Source organism: Lissotriton helveticus, chromosome 7 (genome assembly GCF_964261635.1).
Source record: "Lissotriton helveticus chromosome 7, aLisHel1.1, whole genome shotgun sequence".
In the NCBI taxonomy this organism is placed as follows: Eukaryota; Metazoa; Chordata; class Amphibia; order Caudata; family Salamandridae; genus Lissotriton; species Lissotriton helveticus.
In genome coordinates, this window is record NC_136068.1 from 1,706,929,897 (window position 1) to 1,706,951,658 (window position 21,762).

A 21,762-nucleotide genomic window follows, 5' to 3' on the forward strand; every position below is an offset into this window, starting at 1 on the left:
TTGTCTGGATAGAATCATGGAGGAGAGAAAGTTACCCACGATGCACTTTAGTTAAGTGTTTGGCTCTTATTTATGTATATCGATCTTGTTGTTTTCACTCTCCCCTTGTTCGTGATCAATAAAGAAGTATGATCTGTATTACGGTTATGAAATGATTTTGTTTAAATGTGTAGCGGGGTGGGCGGGGATCGGGGTTTGTTTAATTGGGGTAAAATGATGATCTTTTCTTTTCTGTATCATGAATTATCGAAATTAGATTAATAATAAAATATATAAAAAGAAAAAAGTACCAGTGTAGGTGACTCTAAATGTACTCATGCATGGACAGGAGGATTGTAACCTGTACGCGGATCATTAAATCCTATTATCTTTTGTATTGCTGCAAATGAATTTCTTGTATACCTTATGCTAATAAGACTTAATTTAATTGGACGATTTGGTATACCTTTAGTGATTCTGCTTCTTTGCAATATGTTCTTGACATTCAGTTACATCAGTTTGGCCCTTAATTTGTAAGTAAACTCATTTAACTTTACTTATCGATTCATGGACAGTGATGTGTGGCCACATGGGCTCCACTGTAAATTGAATTGTTTTTGATGTTAACTCCCCTTCACCTATCAGGCAACTACAAGATTCATTGCAAGATAAATGGTAAGAATGACCCAGTGCTCCATCAAAGCCATCTAATAGAAGCTGCCTCCCCATCAAATGGACCTATAGCCCATTTTGCCAGTAAAAGGCACAGGTTGGTGTTACTGAAGAGGCTCCTCTTCTGCATTCAAAGATTGTCATGGGGAGTATTACCACGGCAAGTTCAGAGGATGAAGAACATAATGTGCACCATTGGGGAGATGGAAAACATTCACTGTGTTCCCTAATAAGAGATTTGGGACCTTGCTAGAGAAACACAGCATGGTCCATCATCATCGACAAGAGCATCAAACAGATGTTACTCCCAGAGGTGGGCGACCTCAGACATCCCCCACAATGAGGCCAGCAATACAAATGCTAACAGTGTGTCAGTGTGAGAGCGTCCGGCTGACAGGATATGAGCATGTTCTCCATTGATGCACATGAAGGGCCCTTAATGGCCCAAAGAAGGGTGGTTCCTCCTCTCTGTAAGTATCCGCTAAGCACTTTGACATGAGTGTGTGAACAGTGACAGAGCAGGAATAGTGGACTGCACATTCTTCTTTGAACTGGGAGAAGCTGATTTGGGTGCATGCAACCATACACAAGTGTCATGCCTCCCCCGCCTTAACACACTCTGACCTACACATAGCGCAGAGAAATAATAAAAGTGTGAGTTATACAAAGTGTAAAGTGCTTCAGCTTTCATTCCTGAAACATAAGACTTCGCTTGCTATTAATTTGATGAGAATGTTAGCCTTTACCTACCTTGATAGTCCAAGGTGTTTGCTGCATAAGTGTTATATTGACTCCATAGACCTCCACAGATACCAGTTTTGTGACAGCAACTTTCCTGTTACCCCATTTTTCATTTCCCACCGTAACAGTGAATGGTTCCAGTCCTGAACGTGTGAAGCAGGTCTTGGCCATGGTGTATGTGCAGTTGCCTTGGAAGTCAAAGGTCAGCTTGTCAAAGGTCAAGTAGTGTGGGTCCCCAGAGGCACAACAGGTTGATGAGCCTATTGGCTGGCATTTTCTCACACCATCCACCACCTTGCAGGTTTCATAGGGGCCGCATGAGGAGGCGGTGCAATTCACAAGTCCACTGTTCATACAAGAACACTGCAGGCTGCATGAACCAGTTGGGTAAAACACTGTGCCAGCTTTGTAGTAGAGTCCCTGGTAGAGACAGCCACATTGGGAGACGGAAACACACTGATCATCACTGAGTAGGAACCCATCATCACAAACACAGTCTTCAGTGCAAGTAGTATCACATCCGAATGGAGTGAATAGGTCACTGCAGCTTGCCCCACATCCTGGGGCACAGAGCTCATAATGGCTGTTTTGGGGGCAGTTCATTCCTGTAACAAAGAGAAGGCAATCACACTGTAATTCATAATTCTAAATTACACCAAATCAACATGACTTCTTCCAACTTTTTTTCAGAAATATTGCTCATCAGTATGAACATGGTGAAGTGAGATAAAATGAGTACTAGTAAGTGTTTAACTATACTTACTGATCTGGGCAATTGAAGCATTTATAAAATGATGTATGCGGTGTACTATACATAAGTCATTTTCATTTTGCTCTTTCGTGTTTCTGGTGGTAACATAGTTTTAAGTTTGTAATATCATCATGATTAACTCATAAAAGAGACTTGGCACACAAGCATTACACTTTGGATACGATCTCTTCAGAAATAGGGACGTTCTGAGCACATTATACCACAATGCTAGGGTTCAGCATTATCTCTGGTTTATAACCTTAAAACCCAGGTTCCATCTTTCCTGCAGCACAGAATTGCAGCTCAATTTTCCATTCATCAACCCTATTCTTATTTTACACATTTTTAGCCCCTCGTTTCTTCCTTTATCCATTCTTCCTCTCATCCTTCCTTGATTAATCCTTTGTTTAGCCACTTCTTCATTCTAATATGGTTTTGTTCATCCATTTCTTGATTAATTTCCTCACTGATTTCTCACTTTCATTTAATCTCGTCTCCACTGTCTTTTTTTTATGTATCCATATTTTACTTTCTTTATTCAACAAGTTATCCATTCCTTCCTTTCTATGTCCCTTCCTTTTAGTAATGCATTGCATTATTTGTGTAGGCATTCTTAAGGTTCTTTCTCTTCCTTCCTTTATTCATCCCTTCTCTTTCTCATTAATGTATTCTTTCCTGCCTGCACTTCCTCATTTCCTTTATTCTTTTCTCATGCTTATCCTTCCTCCCCCGCTTTCTTCATTACTCAATTTCTTTTTTCCCATCTATTTCTTTCTTTTGTCCTTTCTAAATTCCTTTATTCACCCCTTCCTTCCTCCCTTTAACTCTTCCTTTTTATATTCCTTCGTTTAAGCTTGGCCTTCCTCTCATTCACAGCAAACTTATTTCCCCCCCTCTGCTTATATTTCTCAGTCTTCCCCAGAGTCATATAAACAGCCTGAGAACCTGCAGAGTAGGAAAAATGGGCACGGTTTTTACTGACTAACCATGGACTAAGACTTCAGACTGCCCAAGACCTTCCCGATACTCTTGTGGGGTCATTTGTTTATTTGAGGTTTCTCACCTTTGGTTCTAAGAAGTCAATAAATAACACAATAATATAGATATAGGTTTTATTGTGTGCTAAGCTAGAACGTGCTAAATGGGGGAAATTATGGTGATAAAAAAAACATTTGCCACCCGATTGTTATGAATCCAAGCATTGAAAATGAGTCTAACATTTGCAATTGAGGCTGATCAATGTCCACATTCTAGTCTCTTCTAGACTTTTAGGAATGTATCTAAATGCCCATAACTTCCCACTGGCTAGCCGATCAGGATACAGGCCTTGTGTTGTCAATGTTCCTGATCAATGTTTTTGTTATTGCATAATCCTGCATAATTCCTATATTATATGTTGCATGAATTGTGTGGCATTTTTACCACATGACGCAAAATTTCACACGAGGAATGTCCCCTGAATAGTGAGTGGGTGTGTAGCTCTGTGCTTAGAGTCATCTGCATGTACAACTGAGATCCTGACTTTTTGTTTTGCACTGGCATCATGAAAATCTAGAGTGTGTGCAGAAGCCTATGGCCTAACCCTTGTAATACGAGGACCAGAACCTGTTCTGTAACCTAGAAGGGTGCACCAAGCAAACCCTCATAGTCGGTATTGAAATACTGTCAATGCCCTGGGTGCATCACATAAAGCAGCGGTGGCAGAATATTATGTTTTGTGAATCAGTAACATGTCCAGGCCTTTTTCTCTGGGTCAAGGATAAACTGGCCACTGGCTCCCCCTTATAAAGTTCCACTGCTATGTGAACCCCAGAATCTTGACTGTCCTACATGTGTGTGCAGTGATTGTGTAGCACATGCGTTGAAGTACGTCTGTGTGTAGTGAGAGTCTGAATAACTGGACCAGTGGAATACATTTTGTAAGCCCATGTTTTATTATGAGACAAGATGGAGGATGGATCTAGCTTTCACTGACAGTGGAAGTGGATTGCATGCATTCAAGTGGCTTGAGGATGGAGGTTCAGCAGTGAAGCGAGAAGGATGAAGACAGGACTGCTAATTAGTTCTTCCTGAGCATTGCCATTCGGTAGAAAATCGATGTGAGTTATAAGACTGCTGCCTTTATTGTTGAAGGTAAGGCTGTTTCTAGGTAGGCCTGACCTTTTGTCTTTCCCACAGTACTGCTTCACGTAGGGTCATTACAGTCAGATATCACAGTCCGTTGAGTCTTCCTTTGAATACTCTAGTTTGGCTTCAGATCATTTGCCAACTACAGAGAGAGCAATCGTTTTGCACAAAGCGCAGCATGTTGTCGCCGTCGTATAAGGTTTCCATGTGAACTACACTAAGACTGGCAGCCCCCATGGGTCTGAGAATTGGTACTGCTGACACCAGAGAAGAGAAGCAGAGAAGCTGCATCACCACTGAAGTGGGTGCTCCACTAGCCTAAGAGGCTGCACCTGCCAAAGCATCACCGCTGAGAAACCAACCTGAGGTTGCAACTGTTCTGACTAAGAATCCATATGCACTCACCCTCGAGGGCCTCAAGATGTGGTGCTGTGCAGGACCTGCTGCAGTGACTCCATCCAGCAATCCTGTTCTGAAAGAAGGTCTCCGCTGAGGCCCTCACCGTGGGAAGTTCTAGCTGAGAACAGCAGCAACGCGTGCTGCACTGCTTAATATGCTACAACTATCGAGCAGGTAAAGTGGGACTTAGCTGCAAAGTAAACAAGGGACTAGACACATGCAGAAGGATCTTGCTTAATGACTTGAGTCTCAAAGGCTGGAGGGGGGGACTGCTGAACTGAATTGCAACTTTAACAGGTGTGGTAAACATAAGTGATCTGCATCTGTGCCTAATTAATGCCAATGCATTTGAAAGATCAGGGACGACTTCTCATTTGGTCCTGAAACTCGGTTCAATTTTATTGATGTTTTTCCTTACCTAGAATGTTGTCAGAACTCTTTATGAGCATGACTTCTAAGCTTAGGCAATAGCTTCTACTATAACTTTTATTACTGATGCTGATTTTGTATTATATGACTAAGCCTTTGATCACATTTTCAAACTAATTTCTGTAATACATCCTTTACATTTATTTATGATCTAGAAAGAATTTAATGAGTGGTCACAGTTACTGTTTGATCGTATTTGTTATACTCCGCTAATTCAATGAGGTAAGTAAAGAGGGTGGTAACTCTATCTACTAGATCAACTGGAGATGTGGTGCTGTATCATCCAGGTACATTTTGGGGTGTCTGAAACTATTAGGGTTCACTTGATTAATGGGGTTCCACACCCACGCTGCAAGGAAGAACAAGCATTTGCATTGCAATAGGTCTCGCATTTGCGAGAATTTGAGCTGTTAGCACTGTAAATGACAGTGCCGTTTATTTATGTTTTAAAAAACAAAATTTAAATAAAAGGCATGTCATTTACGAATATAGGATTTTTCAACGATTTCAAGTTCCACGCATGGCATAACCACGCGAATTTTACATCGCAAGTGGCTTTACCACGCTGGAATTTACAACGAAGGATTGTACCACGTCTTACCTGCACGTCTTTCTCCAGCAGCCCTTACTTCCATCTACCATGGAAACAAGCGTCAAAACACGTCTTCCAAAATAAATAAAGGACTTCTTTTTTGACGTACACTGCACGTCTTTGGGGGAGGCTCTTTCCTTTTACTTCATTAATACCACAGAGCGTTTTTTTTTTTAAATCTAACTCTCTCCTTAATTGTTGTTATTTTTTTGGGGGGGAGACCCCCCCAGCCCCCCTCCCAACCCTCCCCCAGCACGACTGGACGGAATACCACGTCTCCCCCCAACCCACGCTGAACGTACTTTCGTGGTATAGACGGTCGTGGAAGGCACCCACGTTGAAAAAACGTTTGCGTGGTAAGTGTACCGTGGTAAACGTTATGCGTGGGGATGCCTTCGTAGTAAATGATGTTTCCCGTCATTTACAATGCCAATAGCTCAAACGTGTATAAATGCGAGCCCTATTGCTTTGTGAATGCTTGTTTTAGTATAAGAGGATGTAGCCTTACGGCTAGAGCGGTCAACCTTGGAGCTGGGGAACCGGGTTCGAGTCTCCGCAACGACGCGCAACATCCTGTGATTCTGGGCAAATCACTTAATCTCCTCGTGCCTAAGAAAAAAATATGAATGTGTCCTCATCTAACGACACTGGTGCTTATGTAAAGCGCTCTGATACCCGATGTCTCGGGTTCAGTTCGCGCTATATAAAACTCTAACAAATAAAAATAAAATAAAAAATGTAAACAGGTATCCACAGGTGTGCGCCCTGGTCCTTGTATGTTGTTTTGGTGTGCCCATGCAAACCTCCATGTGCATATATGTTTGCATGACAGATGTGTTTTTTGTGAATTGTTTTCTTCATGCATGTTGTTCTGTGTGTGCACGATATGTCACTAGATATTTTACACTACCTCTGCATGGGAATATGGATATATGCAATGTGTGAGACTTCAAGGCTCTCTATGTATTTTGGGGAATGACAGGACATAAGCATTTGAAAGTGTACACTCTGTGTGTTCCTTGGCTCCTGAATGTGCATAGGCTGGTTCTTGACATTACTTATTTCTTAATGTCTTATTTGCCCCTGACTTCCACAGGGGGACCCGGGGAGAGCCGTGCGTGAGCCGGTCTCTCCCCGGGTAGGCTCGCGCAAGTCAAGGGCCACGGCAGGTGGGGTGTTGATTAGTGAGGGCCAGGTGGGGGAATTAGGGCCAGCGCAGGGCAAGGGAGCATTGCGCACTAGGGAGGCGGGCGGCGAGGTTTGTTTTTGTGTGGTGCAGTGGAGGAGTCTGCGGTGGTACGGTGGGCCATTCTGGTCCTCCGTGGAGCGGGATGCGTGGACCTTCTCTTCCCTGGAGTTTCTGGTGCGGTGGGGGTCGGGTGTGGGCACTTTCCGGACTGCGGCTGGAGCTGTGGCTATGGCGGCGCCGGCCTTTTTGGCACCGCAACGGGACGGAGGGCATGGCGCTGCCGCCATGCCCCTTATGCAGCTGGATGGGGTCTGCCGAGTCCCCCCCGTCGGATGGTGACACCCCCCCCCCCTTCTCATGGGCGCTCCTGGGCAGGTACGTTCTGTCCCTTCTGGGGCAGGGGTCCCTGGGGGTGCGTCTGGTGGCAGTCGGGGGGGGGTCCTTTGGTCGAGCTGCTCGGGTGCGGGGCGGGGAGTTTGACATGGGGTTCCACGTTCAGCTTCTGGAGCCCGGGGGATGTGGGAGAGGAACCTGGTTATTGGGAGAAGCCCTCGCTCGGCTGTTCCTTTATTTTCTTCTCTCTGTTTTATTGATGCGGTTTTGTGTGGCGCGGGTTTTCCCCGGGGGTGTCGGAGCGCTTTGCATGGCAGCCAGATTGCAACTGCTGTATTCTCTTTGTACTCATGTTGGGAAACTTTTTGTACCTTGCACACACCTTTTTCCCTTGTAACACACAGTATGCTTCCTCTCACATTTTGTTTGCCTTCGATACTTGCAGAGGTGCCCCCATTGCCTACGTTACGTTTATGTTTGTGCCTGGTTGTCTAGCTTATATTGCAGTCTTATACCTCTACTTGTTCTTTGTTTTCCTTTGTAACCTGCACATTTGTCACATTTTCCTCCAGGCGCTTTTGCTACCCATGTATTTTGTTTTCTCACAATTGTCGCTTTTACCTCATGTTACTTAACGTCTGCTTTTGTAATCTGTTCACATGTAATGTTCTCCTCATGTATCAGTCTGTTCTTTTTGGGGAGCGCTCTGGCGCCTTCGGGTGGGGTTTGCGCTTTCTGGATACGCGTGAATGGCTGACTAACTATATACATATATAACTTTAAGTTTAGCATGAGTTGCATGAGGGATGAACAGAGGGAACTCGTGAGGGTGCAGGGTGCAGGCTGTAGGGTAGCACAATGAGGAGGCTGGTGCTTATAGTTATCTCTGTATACATGGGATGGGATGAGCATGGGTATACTCTCCGTGTTACTTAGGAATTGTAGAGTACAGAGGCCTAATGCATATACTAGTGCTTAGAGTTATCTCTTTCTACATAGTGAGGGGATACGAATGGATAGCCTCTAAGAGTCACATCGGCATGTTTCTGGGTACAATGGCCTCTCCTCGTGCCCCTTTTTCTCCGGTGTGTAGTGGGGCTGGACGGGTTTTCGCTACGTCTCTCCAATTACTTGGCAGGGCTTATGTGCTGTCCCCCTCTCCCATCAGGTTCAGCCTGGGGGCCTTGGTTCACTTGTTTCCTCCGTCGGCTTGTTTGTGGGGCATGGGGTGTGTTGCCACCGAGCTACGCTACTTTTCCTTTGGGAAGCAAGGTGGTTGGGCCTGACTCTATGCATGCTGCGGTGTCCTTGTCCGGGAGCCTGCTCCAGGTGGCGATTCATACGAGGTTGTTTCCACTGCTGCAGTGGGGGTTTGTGGGTATATCAGTACGGTGCAGTCTGGCCTGAGCGGCTACAACGGCAAGGATACAGCTACAGTGCGTCGGTCCTCGGCTGATAGGACACAGTTACGGGCTGCGCAGGAGGCGTTTCAGTCTGGGGTGGAGGGCACTGGAAGGGGATCTGGAGCAGATTTCTCTTCTGGAATGTGAGGCGCAGTGCGCAGCGAAGTTATCCAATGGCATTCTAACGTTGGTGAACTTGGTGATGGCAAGTTGCCTAGGGGCTGTGGGGTTTATGTTGGACATGATGATGACCTTATTTTGGATGTCTCTAATGATAACATGGAGGGGGGTGAATTATGAATTGAGGATGTTGCACATGTTCAAGTCACAAATGAGAGGGGTGTGTTGGGGCAATCTGTTTCTCTCAGTATTTTGCAGGAGTCCTGTGCGGAACATGCAAAAGTTCAAGTCTCATCGTCAATCAAGTCGCGTCCAGGGGACCCTGAGTTGTTTCAACAGAGACTGTCGCGGTGTCGAAAGGTAAGGAAGGCTGGTGGTCTGTTTGGCAACAAGGGGAGAGTCTCCCAGTTTCGTACTAGATCTATTGGTATTGGGGATGAGGTTGATGGGGAGCAAGTTGCTCTTCAAATGCTGCTTGTGCGGCAAGCTGATGTGAATAATACGTTTGGCGGGAACGATGCCGCCATTTCACGTGAGCGGACAGGGCACTCTGTTGCGGGCTGCCCCAACGGCGTTTTTTTGGGGGGAGGGGAGAGCGGAAGAGGTTTCTGGAGCGGATTCCTCTTTTCAGGAACAGGGCGCAGTGCGCAGTATCCAATGGTAGTATTACGATGGAGGTGTGGGAGATGGGGAGATTCCTGGTGGAAGTGAAAATTCTGTTGAGGATGATGTCTTGCATTGGGATATGGACGATGATGATTTGGAAGAAGGAGAAGTACGTGATGGGGAGGTTAGAAATTTTGCCACAAGGTTCTGGAAAGGGGGTGTGGGGCAATCCCATGTTGTTCGTTTTTTGCAGGAGTCTGGTGCGGACCACGCAAAAGCGAGAGTTCCGTCTTCAACAAAGCCACGCCAAGGGGATTTCTGCGGTGTTTCGACAACAGTTGGCGCAGTTGCCTAAAGGTCAGGAAGGGTGGTGGTCTGTGTGGCAACAAGGGGAGAGTCTCCACGTCAAACGTACTCGTTCTCTTGGTGTTGGGGATGGGGATGTTGGTGACCAAGTTGCTCTTACCAAGCTGTCTGAGCGGCATGCTGCTGTGGATTAAGTCACAAGGGGATAATACCGCCGTTCGAGCGGGCCGGACAGGGGATGATGCTCACATAATGACTTCAAGTGCAGGGGACCAGTCTGTTCACAAAAAGTTGCCTTACTCTGGAATTGGTATGCCATTAGGTTCTAAGTCTAGGATTTGGAGTAACGAGTTTGTTGATGTTTTTAAGTTACCATCTCTGGCAAATTGGCGGGGGTCTCTTTTTATGGGCTGCTGCGGTGGGGAAGAGATCCGGTGGGGGGGTGTGGGTCAAGGTTTTGAAGGGCCTGGGTAGGCTGCAGTCTGTTTCCAGGTGTTGCGCCGGCCGGTCACTTTGGATTGCTCCAACAAATGTTGTTTCAATTAAGGGGTTGCTGTTATGATGAGTTTGAGTATTTCAAATTTAGGTTGTGTTTTGTGTGGTTGTTTTTTCTGGGGGCCTTTCGGGCCTCTGAGCTTTTGGGCTTGTGCACCAGGGTGGGCATGACCAGTGAGGAAGTGGTTCTTGAACCAGATAGGTTGCGCATCTGTTTGCGCGCTTCCAAAACGGACCAGCTGGGTAGGGGTAAGTGGGTTTTCTTGGTTGGAGTGGTGTTGTGGCTTGTTGCCCGGTGTGTGAGTGGGAGTGTTTTTGAAGTCTTGTGCTTTTTCGTCTGGTGTGATCTTTTGTCACGCTGATGGCAGTCCCGTTGCAGTTGTCCAGTTATTGGCTGTGTTACGGAAGGTATTGTTAGCTCTGGGATTGGAGCCTTCACAATTTGGTACCTATTCCTTTACGATTGGGGCGGCGACTGAGTCTGCCCGGCAGGGGTGGGACTGGTCTCAGATCCGGAGAATTGGGAGGTGGAGGTCGGGGTGTTGCGAGCAATATGTGAGAAAGTAGCACATATTTGCTTCGTTAACATTTCTTTTTCTACTAGGTCCTTGGCTCAGGCTGTCTGGCTTAAACCGGAGAGTATGGATTATTGGACACTCCTTTGTGTCGTGGGCCGCAGTGGCTGCAGAAGGACAACTTTGTGGGCGATCTTTAGGTCTTAACAGTTTAACCCATGAGGTTGTTTGGCATGGTATTGGAGGAATGCATTGGGGGGTTTGTTTCCTTTGCTGGCTACTCTTGGTATTAAGGGTGGGGGCCCGCCTGACCTGCTAGTCATTCTTCTGGCTGAGAAGGACCTGGTCTCTTTATCTGGCTTAACTTTGATTCAAACACGGTAAATGGATCTGGAGGTACTCAGAGACGCATGGGCGAGCACCATGGTGATCTGGACAGATTTCGTGCCTCGACTTCACTGGACTGGTGCAAGGAATGATTCTGCGATGGACAAAGCATGGAAGAAGCTAAACCGTTCTATGAGACTGTTTTGTAATGATTTCTGTATTTATGCTTTGGCTCACCCTCATTCGCAGGTTTCGGAATGGCACCTATTTCGTGAGGATGGTATCCACCTTTCTCGCATGGGTCACTCATTTTATCTTTTAGAGTTACGAGATTTAATTGCAAAAGTTCTTGATTTTCAATTGTGGTGCTATCAGAGTTCAGTTTAACTGTTTGGGTGGGGCAAGAAAACTCTAAAGGTTTTCCTGGGATTTTAGTGGGGGTTGGGCAGCCTGGAGCGGGTTGGTCCATCCTCAATAGGCAGTTGTAGGAAAGGAAGGGGTATACATAAGAGTTAGGGGCTTCTGGTTTGGTTAGGGTTAACCTGGTGCGGGGTTTATCAGTGGGTAGGAATGATCTGTTAGGCTGAGAACAGTTTGAATTAGTAATTAAATAAATAAATAAAGAAGTGGTTTGATGTGTTGTTTATAACCTGTCTTAATAAAGTGGCCTTTCTTGCTGACTAAGAAGTTGTGGACAGTGACTTTATTGCGCGAGGGGGGACCCGGGGAGAGCCGTGCGCGAGCCGGTCTCTCCCCGGGTAGGTTCGCGCAAGTCAATGGCCATGGCAGGTGGGGTGTTGATTAGTGAGGGCCAGGTGGGGGAATTAGGGCCAGCGCAGGGCAAGGGAGCATTGCGCACTAGGGAGGCAGGCGGAGAGGTTCGTTTTTGTGCCACCCACCCTTCCCCTTTTTTCTTTAGGCCTTTTTGTTTTTCCAGTGCTTACGTGCTGGTTTAGTTGGGTTTTTTATTTTGCCACTTTAAGACAGGTTGTTTTTCTTTTTGGGTGGATTTTAGTGGAGGGTGGGCAGCCTGGAGCGGGTTGGTCCATCCTCATTAGGCAGTTGTAGGAAAGGAAGGGGTATACATAAGAGTCAGGGGCTTCTGGTTTGGTTAGGGTTAACTTGGTGGGGGTTTATCAGTGGGTAGGAATGATCTGTTAGGCTGAGAGCAGTTTGAATAAGTAATTAAATAAATAAATAAAGAAGTGGTTTGATGTGTTGTATATAACCTGTCTTAATAAAGTGGCCTTTCTTGCTGACTAAGAAGTTGTGGACAGTGAGTTTATTGCGCTAATTCCCTGAGACAGTCTAAGACCCAGAGCTCCAATGAAAATAGAGAGCAGCGAGGTTCTCAATGGTGCAGTGGTGAGGTCTCTTTCAATTTTGGTCAGCTTTGTATTTTCAATAACACCTAATTCCCTTATTTCAGAAAACACACAAGATACAGGTTCGAGAGCTGGGTGGTTTAAAAAAATACATGTATACATGCATGTAATGGCAGTGACCACCTGTGGACAGTACCTTGGAAATCAGTCTATAGACTTCCCTGGACAAATGCCCTGACTTGCCATGAAACCCCCACCACCCCACCAACCCCCCCCTCCCACACCCAGCCACACCTTCGCCCGTGAGGCAACAGCTCCATTGGAGCATAACCGCTGTCAACTTTCTGATTACACCCAACTTGTGACTGTACAGTACCGGAAGTATAGCTTGATTGGCCCTGAGTGGAAGCACAGCCAGCTCTGGCACGCACCCTGCTTCTGCTTCAGGGTCCTTCCCACGTAGGGCGTCCAGAATTTTAAAGCCAAAAACCGTGACATACTTCAATCGATGAGAGCGCTCCTCAGCAGAGAATTCCAGAACAGGCAGTAAGGACATACATAAAATGCAATTTTTAAACCCAGTAGCTTGCCTGTTGTAGTGTCCCAGTATGGGCCTGCAGAATCAACACGCTAGGACACATATGCTTCAGGTGGTGGTTAGTTGCTTACTGACCACGCCCAGAGCCCTGGGCTATTTATTTACTCAGTGGCGCTAACCGCGCTCACGTAAGGGGGATACCAACACTCTGCACGCCTCAGGGGGAAACACACACGAGTCATTGGGAGGGGGCGTGTGCTGCAGTGGTACGCCCCACTGGCAGCAACACTACATTCCTCCTTTACCTAGGGATGAAAAACAGGAATATACGAAACATTCAAATGCTCAAAGTCTATCTCTCAAAGTCCCTCTGGTCGGTGACCATGTTGTAGTCAGGGAACGGCAACATCCCTGCGATAGTTTACAAAATGTCTCTGGTTCAGTCTCTGATCAACCTGCAACATGCTATAACAATTTAACTACAAAAACAGAACAGTCTTACTTCAGTTCTCGGCGGGGTCAGCCATCTCGATCACTTCAACGCCAGCACTGTGCCACAAAGTCACGATATCTCTGGGAAGGCTTTGGGCACGGACGTAGGCTGTATCTCGTCTGGCTTCGACTTTCCCCTGTGGCTGCAGGTGGTTCTTCCAAGTTGCTGGGTTCCTGAGCAGTGGGATTCCCCACGGGTCTCTCTGTGACCTGGATGCTCGGGGCATTGTCCTCTGCTCGGTTGGCTGCAGTGTTGGTTTCCACGGAATTTGAGGGCCGATGAGGAGGGGCCGGGTACCACTCATCCTGGTCACAGTCTATGTTCTCCTCGGGCACTTGCTTGAAAAATGAAACATTTCTAGTGACAGACTCGCCGTGTCTGGTAGCTGTGATCATGGTCCCATTTACTTCCATCACAGTCCATGGGTCTAGTTCAAAAGGCATGCGGAACTTTCCTCCGGGGTGACGGTCTTTTACTAGAACTTTATCTCCGACTTGTATTGGACTGTCCATTGCTCGCCTTCGTCGGGACGCCTCTTGATTGGTTTTGGTGCGCTGCTCCATGGACCGGTTCTTTGGGTGAGGGGCGTGTTCCCACGCCGGGTGGTGCGGGATGGTGTCTACTACGACTCTGTTGAAGGAGAGTCGGCTCGGAGAGACTCCTGTTGTGCAATGTGGGGTCAAACGGTATTCTCTGAGGAACTGGTAGATTGCTAATTCCAGACATTGGCCGTCGGCGACTGCAATTTGTATGGTCTTGTTCAAAGTCCTCATTAGGCGTTCGACCTCTCCATTAGCCTGAGGCCACCGGGGCGTGATCCGTCTGTGTTTGATACCTTGGCCTTGGAGGTATTCCGTGAACTCGCTGCCGTTAAAGGGGGGCCCGTTGTCGGTGCGGATTTCTTTCACGAGCCCATGGGTGGCCAGTATCTTTTCGAATTTCGGTATCACTTCCCACGTTGCGGTTGACAACACGATCTCTACTTCCGGGTATCGGGAGAAGTCATCCACCACTACGAGCATGTACTTGCCTCCAGGGAGGCTACCGAAATCCGCGCTCACTCGCACCCACGGGGACGTGGGGCCTTCCTCGGTCACTATTGGCGCCGGAGGGTTCGGGAGGCTCGTCGCTAGACACACTGGACACCTGTGGATCACTTCTTCCACCGCTTTGTCTAGCCCTGGAAACCACACCTTGCTCCGGAGCCTGTTCTTGGATTTGACGATTCCTTGGTGCGATCCGTGTGCCAGGACCGCGGCTTGTTGGGTCAAACTGCTGGGCAGCACTAGGCGAGGGCCACGCAGGAGGCACCCCTCTGCGGAAACGGACAGTTCGTGTCGGACTTGATACAAGGCCTTCAAGATGGCTTGGGCATCCGAGGTGCGGAATGATGCCGGGCTCTGGAGCGCCTTCCAGTCTCCGCTCTCTATGGCATGGATCGCGATCTGGAGGCAGTCATCGTCTTTGGTGGCACTTGACACCTCGTCTAGAGACATGGGACGTGGTCTTGACCTTTCGACTTCAGCTGCTTCTGCATCAGAGACAGGTCGGGCGTGCCTCGATAAGTAGTCCGCAGGGTTGCGCGAGCCGGGCCGGTACTCCACTGTGAATTGGAACTCCTGCCACTGCAGCACCCACTTCTCGATCCATGGTGGAGGGCGAGAGGACGAGCCTTGGAAGAGTGGTATTAGGGGCTTGTGATCAGTCACTACTGAAAAGGGGTGTCCATAGAGGTAAATGTGAAAATGGCGGCACCCCCACAGGATTGCAATGGCTTCCCGCTCTATTTGGGAGTAGCGTTGTTCGGTGGGTGTGAGGGTGCGGCTGGCGTATGCAACGGGGGCCCACTCCCCGCATGGTTGACGCTGTGATAGGACGGCGCCCAGGCCCGTGGGGCTGGCGTCCACAAGCAGTTGTGATTCGTTCTGAGGGTTGAAGTACACCAGCGTCCTGTCGGCTGAGAGAGCTGCTTTCGTGTTCTCGAACGACTCCTGTTGGTCCGGACCCAAAGTCCAGGCGGTGTTGGATTTCGTGAGATCTCGGAGTGGTCCAGTTAGGTCAGACAGGTCCTTTATGAAACGCCCGCAGTAGGTCACCATGCCTAAGAAACTGCGGACTGCGGTCACTGAGGTGGGTGCGGGCGCGTTGTGGATGTCTTGGACCTTCTCCGGGTCCGGGCCTACTCCTTGGTCGGAGAACTTGTACCCGAAAAAGCTTATGTCTCTTCGCAGGAACTCGCACTTGTCTTTGTGAAGAGTCAGCCCTCTCTCCTTTAGGCGGTCGAACACTGCGTGGACGCGCCGGATGTGTTCATCCAACGTCGGGGCATGCACCAGGATGTCGTCACTTACGTTGAGCACCCCGACGAGACCTTGAAGGACATTGTGGATAATATTCTGAAACACTTCGGCGGCGCTTGAGATGCCGAAATTGAGCCTCGTGTACCTCCACAGGCCGGCATGGGTAGAGAACGTTGTGATTGGACGCGAGTCTGGGTGAAGCGGGATCTGGTGGTATCCTGATCTCAGGTCCATTTTGGAGAACCACTTGGACCCTGCGAGCTCCCCGATGATGTCGTTGAGAGAGCGCAAACTGATATAAATGTATGAGTACATCACACTTACCTATAGTAAGCACAAGTCATGATGAGAAATGCCATGAGTGCTAATAGTATCTGAAATTATATTCTAAATGTATAGCTAATATAGAGATTTAAGTAGAAGTGGAACGAATACAGAAATGTGTGACATTATATGATTTTATTAGACGTGATTATTTTGAATCTATGTCGTGTAGCTGTTAACATATAAGATGGTCTGTGGTAAAACGCAGAACGTGGTAGGCCTCAGGGCCAGAGCTGGAGCTAAAAGGGAAGGTGTATCTTTTCACGACACAGATTATTTAACGTTTTTGGTCATTGCATTAATGGGCCATGATTTAGAGTAATGTTTTCTAAATAATAGAATAAGAGTTTTAACATGCTTTAATTAAATGAAGAAATTGAATGCTATAATCATAATGTGAAATATTGTAGGCCTGAAATGTTTTAGCAGTGATTTACACGTGCATGTCTGGGCTGAGAAATGTTGCAAGCCTTTTTAGAAGTCTATGAGAGTTGGGTTCTTGGCGGCAGATATCTGTCTGCAACAGGAAAGGGGGGATCCAATTATAAGTGAATGAATAGAGGTCTGTTCAGTAGACGGCCCAGACATGGAGGAGGGTTCTGGAATGTTTAAGGGGTATCAGCGGACCGGAGAAGAGACTGAGAAGCAAGGTCAACTCTAACGTCTGAGGCCCAATACAAAGCATCATGGAAAAAGCCTGAAGTTTTGCACCACGTGAGAGGCGTTTCGCAAGGGGCGTCTCAAATGTTGTTGACTGTTTTGTATTAGGGACAGCACCCCGGGGTGGAGTTAGAGCAGAGACCTGAGGACCCTTTAGAGAGCGGATGGGTAGGCAGCGAGGGGTCATGACTGGAGAACTTTAGGTTTTCACCAAGAGACTTAGAGTGGGTGACTTCCCTTGGGGGTCATTCATTGCTGACACCTTTGTTAGGTTGGGATTTGGTTAAGTAGGGATACCATCTAGAACAGGGTAGGGACGCCTAACCTGTGTTTGTTTTCCTCCAACCTAAATGAAGGAGAGATATGCGTCTATGCTGATAGCTTTGCTATTTTTAGAACTTGTGTTAGTGATTTCTGTTGCTCGTCTGAGGGCTTTTCGAGAGCACATGTATGTAATTGGACCTGTGTATCTCGTGAATCTCATTCTGAGATGCTTGTATTTGCAGCTCATTATATCTTTACAATAAACTTTTGAAACCTAGAAGTTGTCCGTGATCTTTGAGAGTAGAGTCCTTTCTTGGGTGAACTAATTTGCAGATAGGTGTACTGTTTCCTTCCAAGACAGGCAATAAAGGTTCAGTCGACCAGAACGAGGTTTGGATCAATAGATGTAAGGTATCGATCAAAATCTCGCCCGTTCAGTTGGTAGCTATAGAGGATGGTTGCCTTCTTGAGGACGGTGACCTAGGCCAGGTTAGCTTACCCCAAGGCCCCTAGAAATCGATGATCGGAAGAACAGCCCGCAGATGAAGATCCGGATGACGTGAGACAGAAAAAGCAGCAGTATCAGAGAGAGTGAGTATAAAGGGTTATGCGTGTTAGATTGCGGTGTTTTTGTATTGTATCTATGTTGTAATGTCTGGCGGAGTTGAATGTCTGTAGAGTGACTGTGGAACAGGTTGTGAGCGCGCGCAACCGGTGGAAATCTTAAGTTCAAGGAGAGCTTAAGTGGTTCGGGTGTATCGGACACCCAGAGTAATTGTCAACTAGTGTGAAGGGGGTCATGAGGTACCATTGATCACCCGAGAGACCGAGATAGGGGGAACGTAAGAGTGAGTGCGTGAGTAACGGACGCTGGTCGGAAGTTACTGTGTGTAAGTAACCTATCAGAGAGACGATAGACATCTCGTCAGTTGTGTTGACAATTACAGATAGACTGTGGACGTACAGTCGAGAGAAGTGACCGCTTGGTCGGAAGTAGTCATTTTTCAGTGTATGAATGGGACGCATGCATAACCGGGAGACGAGTTGAGAAAGGAGGGGTGCTGCTGCGAAGCGGAGAAAAGAGACGTCAGGTGGTGTCGCGCAGTGATTGGCTGACCGGAGAAAGACCGCGCTGTGATAGGCCAGCTAGCGAACACGTCATACAGGGTCGCGACGTGATTGGCCAACAGGAGAAAGACCGCGCTGTGATAGGCCAAGCTAGCAAAGCCGCGACAGGATTGGTGGATTGTCATCAGGAAGTAAACAGAGTAGCGAGGCTGGATTTTGTGCGCATAATTATGAAGTGTTTTAAATGGTTGAAAGCGCTGTTTAAGAAAGAGAGGCGAGGATCGTATGAAGGGGAAGAAGCCCCGCCGGAGGGTACGCCAGCTCGTTATATGGCAGTAAATGTTGGGTTGCATACGATCCTTTGGATATCAGAGTGGAGTAAGATTACTGAAGGAAATGAGGAACTGACGTTCCCGAAGTACGGGACGTTCAGATTAGAGGTGTTACATCGATTGAAATCAGTCATGACCTCAAAGAGACCCTTGCCTAGACCAACCCAGTTTGAAGCCCTTGAGGCATGGCTTAGGGCAGCACATGAAAGGAATATGAACAGACGACAAGAAAGGGTGAAACGCTCGGTAAGGGCAGTACAGGATGCCAGGTGGGATGCGGATGCTAAAAGATGGAGAGTGCATAATTTGGAAATAAATAAACTGTACCCAGTGTTAGAGGCGCCAGTAAATAAAAGCCCCCTAGAAGAAGATGACGAGAGTGAAACAGAGGACAGCCTGATAAACAGATTACTGACAGACAGGCCACCCCCGTATAATAGAGCAGGGGGAGAGGTCGAGAATACTGAAGGAGAAAAGGGGGGCAATGCAGGAGAGCATAGACCGCTTCCCAGTTCAGAGTGGGATCCTGAGCCAAAGAAAGAGTTGCTCCAGCCTAGTCAGGTGCAACAGGTAGTCGGTAGGTTTGTGGTACAAAGAGCGCCGGAAACGGAAAGCGCCACATCCTACCCATTACCAGATGCACTACAGGTACCTGTTACCATAGGTCCTATAATATCGATATATGACCAAGAGAGAGCAAGAGGGGAAGAACGGAAACGGAAAGACAGAGAAAGAGCAGAGCAGGCAAGGAGGAACGATACCACTAATTCCCCAAGTCAGATGCCGATACCCAGAGAGTGGAGCACCCCGATGCACACAGCAGGGGACCCAGGAGGAGATCCTGGGGGCCCTAGATGGCCAATGGATCTGAGGGGATCTGGACGAAAATCCTTTCAAGAGCTAAATGAGTACATGAAGCAGTGGGATGAGGCAGTGAAGGCTCAAAAGTGCATCAATGCTGCAGAAGCAGAAAGGGAAAGTCAGGACAGCAGAGCACGAACTCACTGCGGGGCTGGGGAGGGTAGCCCGGAGTGGGACTGTAGAGGGAGTAGGGGAGTCACCCATTGGGCCCGGAATGGAGGTAGAACAGACCTGGAAAACGGGGGCCCCGGGAGTGAAGGGGTGGCGTGCCCAATACTCAGTGAAGGGGAGAGGAGAGCGCAAGAGTACAGGAACAGCTTTAAGTGTCCACACTGTGTGCCCGGCACCAGAGAACAGAATGGGAGTTGTGAGAGGTCGCATCATAGTCCCTGTGATGACAGAAATGAGCGCAGCCCAGGGAATATGGGGAACCAGGAAGGATCGTATCGGATACTGAGCGATACGAGGCAAAGGGAGTGTAGCGACCAGAGGGAAAATAACAGAGAGATGTGCGGTGAGAGGAGAGAAGAAGACGAGAGTGGGCAGAGAGAGAGTAGGGATAAAAGGCCCGTGTTCCATCACCTTCCAAGATTGGATGGCCGAGCATGGGACCTGGAGAGATGGGAGCAAGGGAGGCCACCCATTAATTCTCCTGAGCCCAAACGCAGAGCTCGAAGTTGGGATGGTAGGGAGACCAGTGAGCCCCCTTCAAAAGACATATTGCGAGCTGAGATAAAAGCCAAGAGACTTGATGTCTCCAGCTTAAGGTCAGATCTGGATGACATGGTAGATGGTACCCTGCCTTTAGAAAGAATGGAAATGTATGAACAGGATGAAATACTGTATATGGCAAAGGACATCACACGAAAGGCGAGAGCAGTCCATGAGAAGTTAGTCGAACTAGCAGGCAAATATATGGTGGACTTGTCAAGAACCAAAGCATTACAGGGTAACCACAGGCTACATTACTCAGATCGAGATCTAGATGAGAGGAGAACGATTGGGCTGAAAACACACATAAGGGAACTGATTACTGGAATAAGGACATGGAGGGCACTAGATAAATGGGAAGAGAGGTGGTCTAAGAAAGGGACCGGCAGAAGAAGCATGATTGGTATGACACCAGGACAGCAGGGAATAGAAGCTTACCCTTTGCGTGAAGTTGCCAATGGGAGCTATGTACATGTCCCTTGGAGTAGGGGAGATTTAGCTGCTTTTACCACATCTTTCCCCAAGTTACGAGAGAGCCCTGTGGAGTGGTACAAGCAAGTCGAGAGGTTTGTAAAGATCTCAAAAGTCCTATGGATAGATCTGAACACGCTGTTTGACATTGTAGTACCAGGAGATCTGTGGACAGCATGCAAGGTTAGCGCTGAGTGGCCCACAACGGAGCCAGAGAGAGATGCTAGGACTAATGGGCCGTCCGAGATCGTGATGGCAAAATTCGAGAGAGTGATGACTTGGCTGAAAGAGAAGGTGCCAATGCAAGACATAGATTGGGTCAGAATAGACAGAACGAGACAGGAACCCAAAGAGACAGTCCATGAATATTACGAGAGATTGCTGAAGGCGTTTAAACAGTATAGCGGCTTGGATGTAATGGATCCAAAGGACATAGGGCAATTCGTGTCCAAGTTCGTCCTGGGACTGAGACCGGATATTAGTTTAATGATTCAGCAACACTCGATTTGTTGGCAAAGTAGACCCCTAGATGAAATACTGAGATATGCCAGGTACTGCTGTGATGAGGTAGACTCCAAGGCTAAGAAACTAAAAGAGAAGCTGATGGTGGTACAATTGCAGGCAGCAGGAAAGGGGGGACCGCAACAACAGCAGCAAGGGACAGGTACAGGAGGTAAGAAGCAGTACAGTCAGAACAAGGGTAATGAGGAGAGTACTACCTTCAGACCCAGAGTAGACATAGCTACCTTGAAGAAAACGACTAGGTGCCACCAGTGCAACGAGTTGGGGCATTGGAAACGCGAGTGCCCTTACAATGTAGAGATCGGAGAGCAAGAGATAGAGGAGGAAGAGGTCCAGAGCGCACCTATGAGAGGGGCGACGCCATACCAAGGAAAGGTGCTCAAAGGGGGGGCTCCTCCCCGAGCCCAGTTCCCGCAACCTCCTCGAGTAGGGAGTATGGGTAAGACCTATAGACAGATGCCCCTGTTTGTAGAAGGTGAAGAGTGCTATTATGTGGACCCATTAACCGGACAGAGAGTGGAAAGAGAAGACTGCACCCTTGGGGCAGCCTTAGAGGTAGATCAGAGGGGACCCTATGTTGAAGCAGAAGTAGCAGGGTGCCCTACGACATTTCTGGTGGACACAGGAGCCACTAGATCCACGATCAGATCAGCTGCAGTTCCAGACCTGCCCATGTCTGGAGAGACCATACAGGTGGTAGGGGTCGCAAACAGGAGAATAACCAGCCAATTGACAGAACCGGTACAGGTGAAAATAGGGAAGTACAGCGATGAGCACCAATTTGTGGTTTGCGATTCAAGCCCTGTGTGTCTGCTAGGAAGAGACCTGTTGTGCAAATTGAATTGTACTATATATTGTACACCCCAGGGAGTGGAGGTATTGACTAATGATGATGATGCAGATTTCAAA

At 47.8% G+C, this 21,762-nt stretch overlaps 1 protein-coding gene across 1 annotated transcript in view; it reads right to left on the reverse strand.

The window, feature by feature from the left end:
- LOC144769652 (IgGFc-binding protein-like) overlaps window positions 1-21,762 on the reverse strand; it is a 620,904-nt gene that overhangs the window by 372,591 nt on the left and 226,551 nt on the right. Inside the window, exon 7 of the mRNA XM_078653827.1 lies at window positions 1,402-1,997. Coding sequence (XP_078509953.1) covers window positions 1,402-1,997 — 596 coding nt within the window. The remainder of the gene's footprint in view (window positions 1-1,401; window positions 1,998-21,762) is intronic.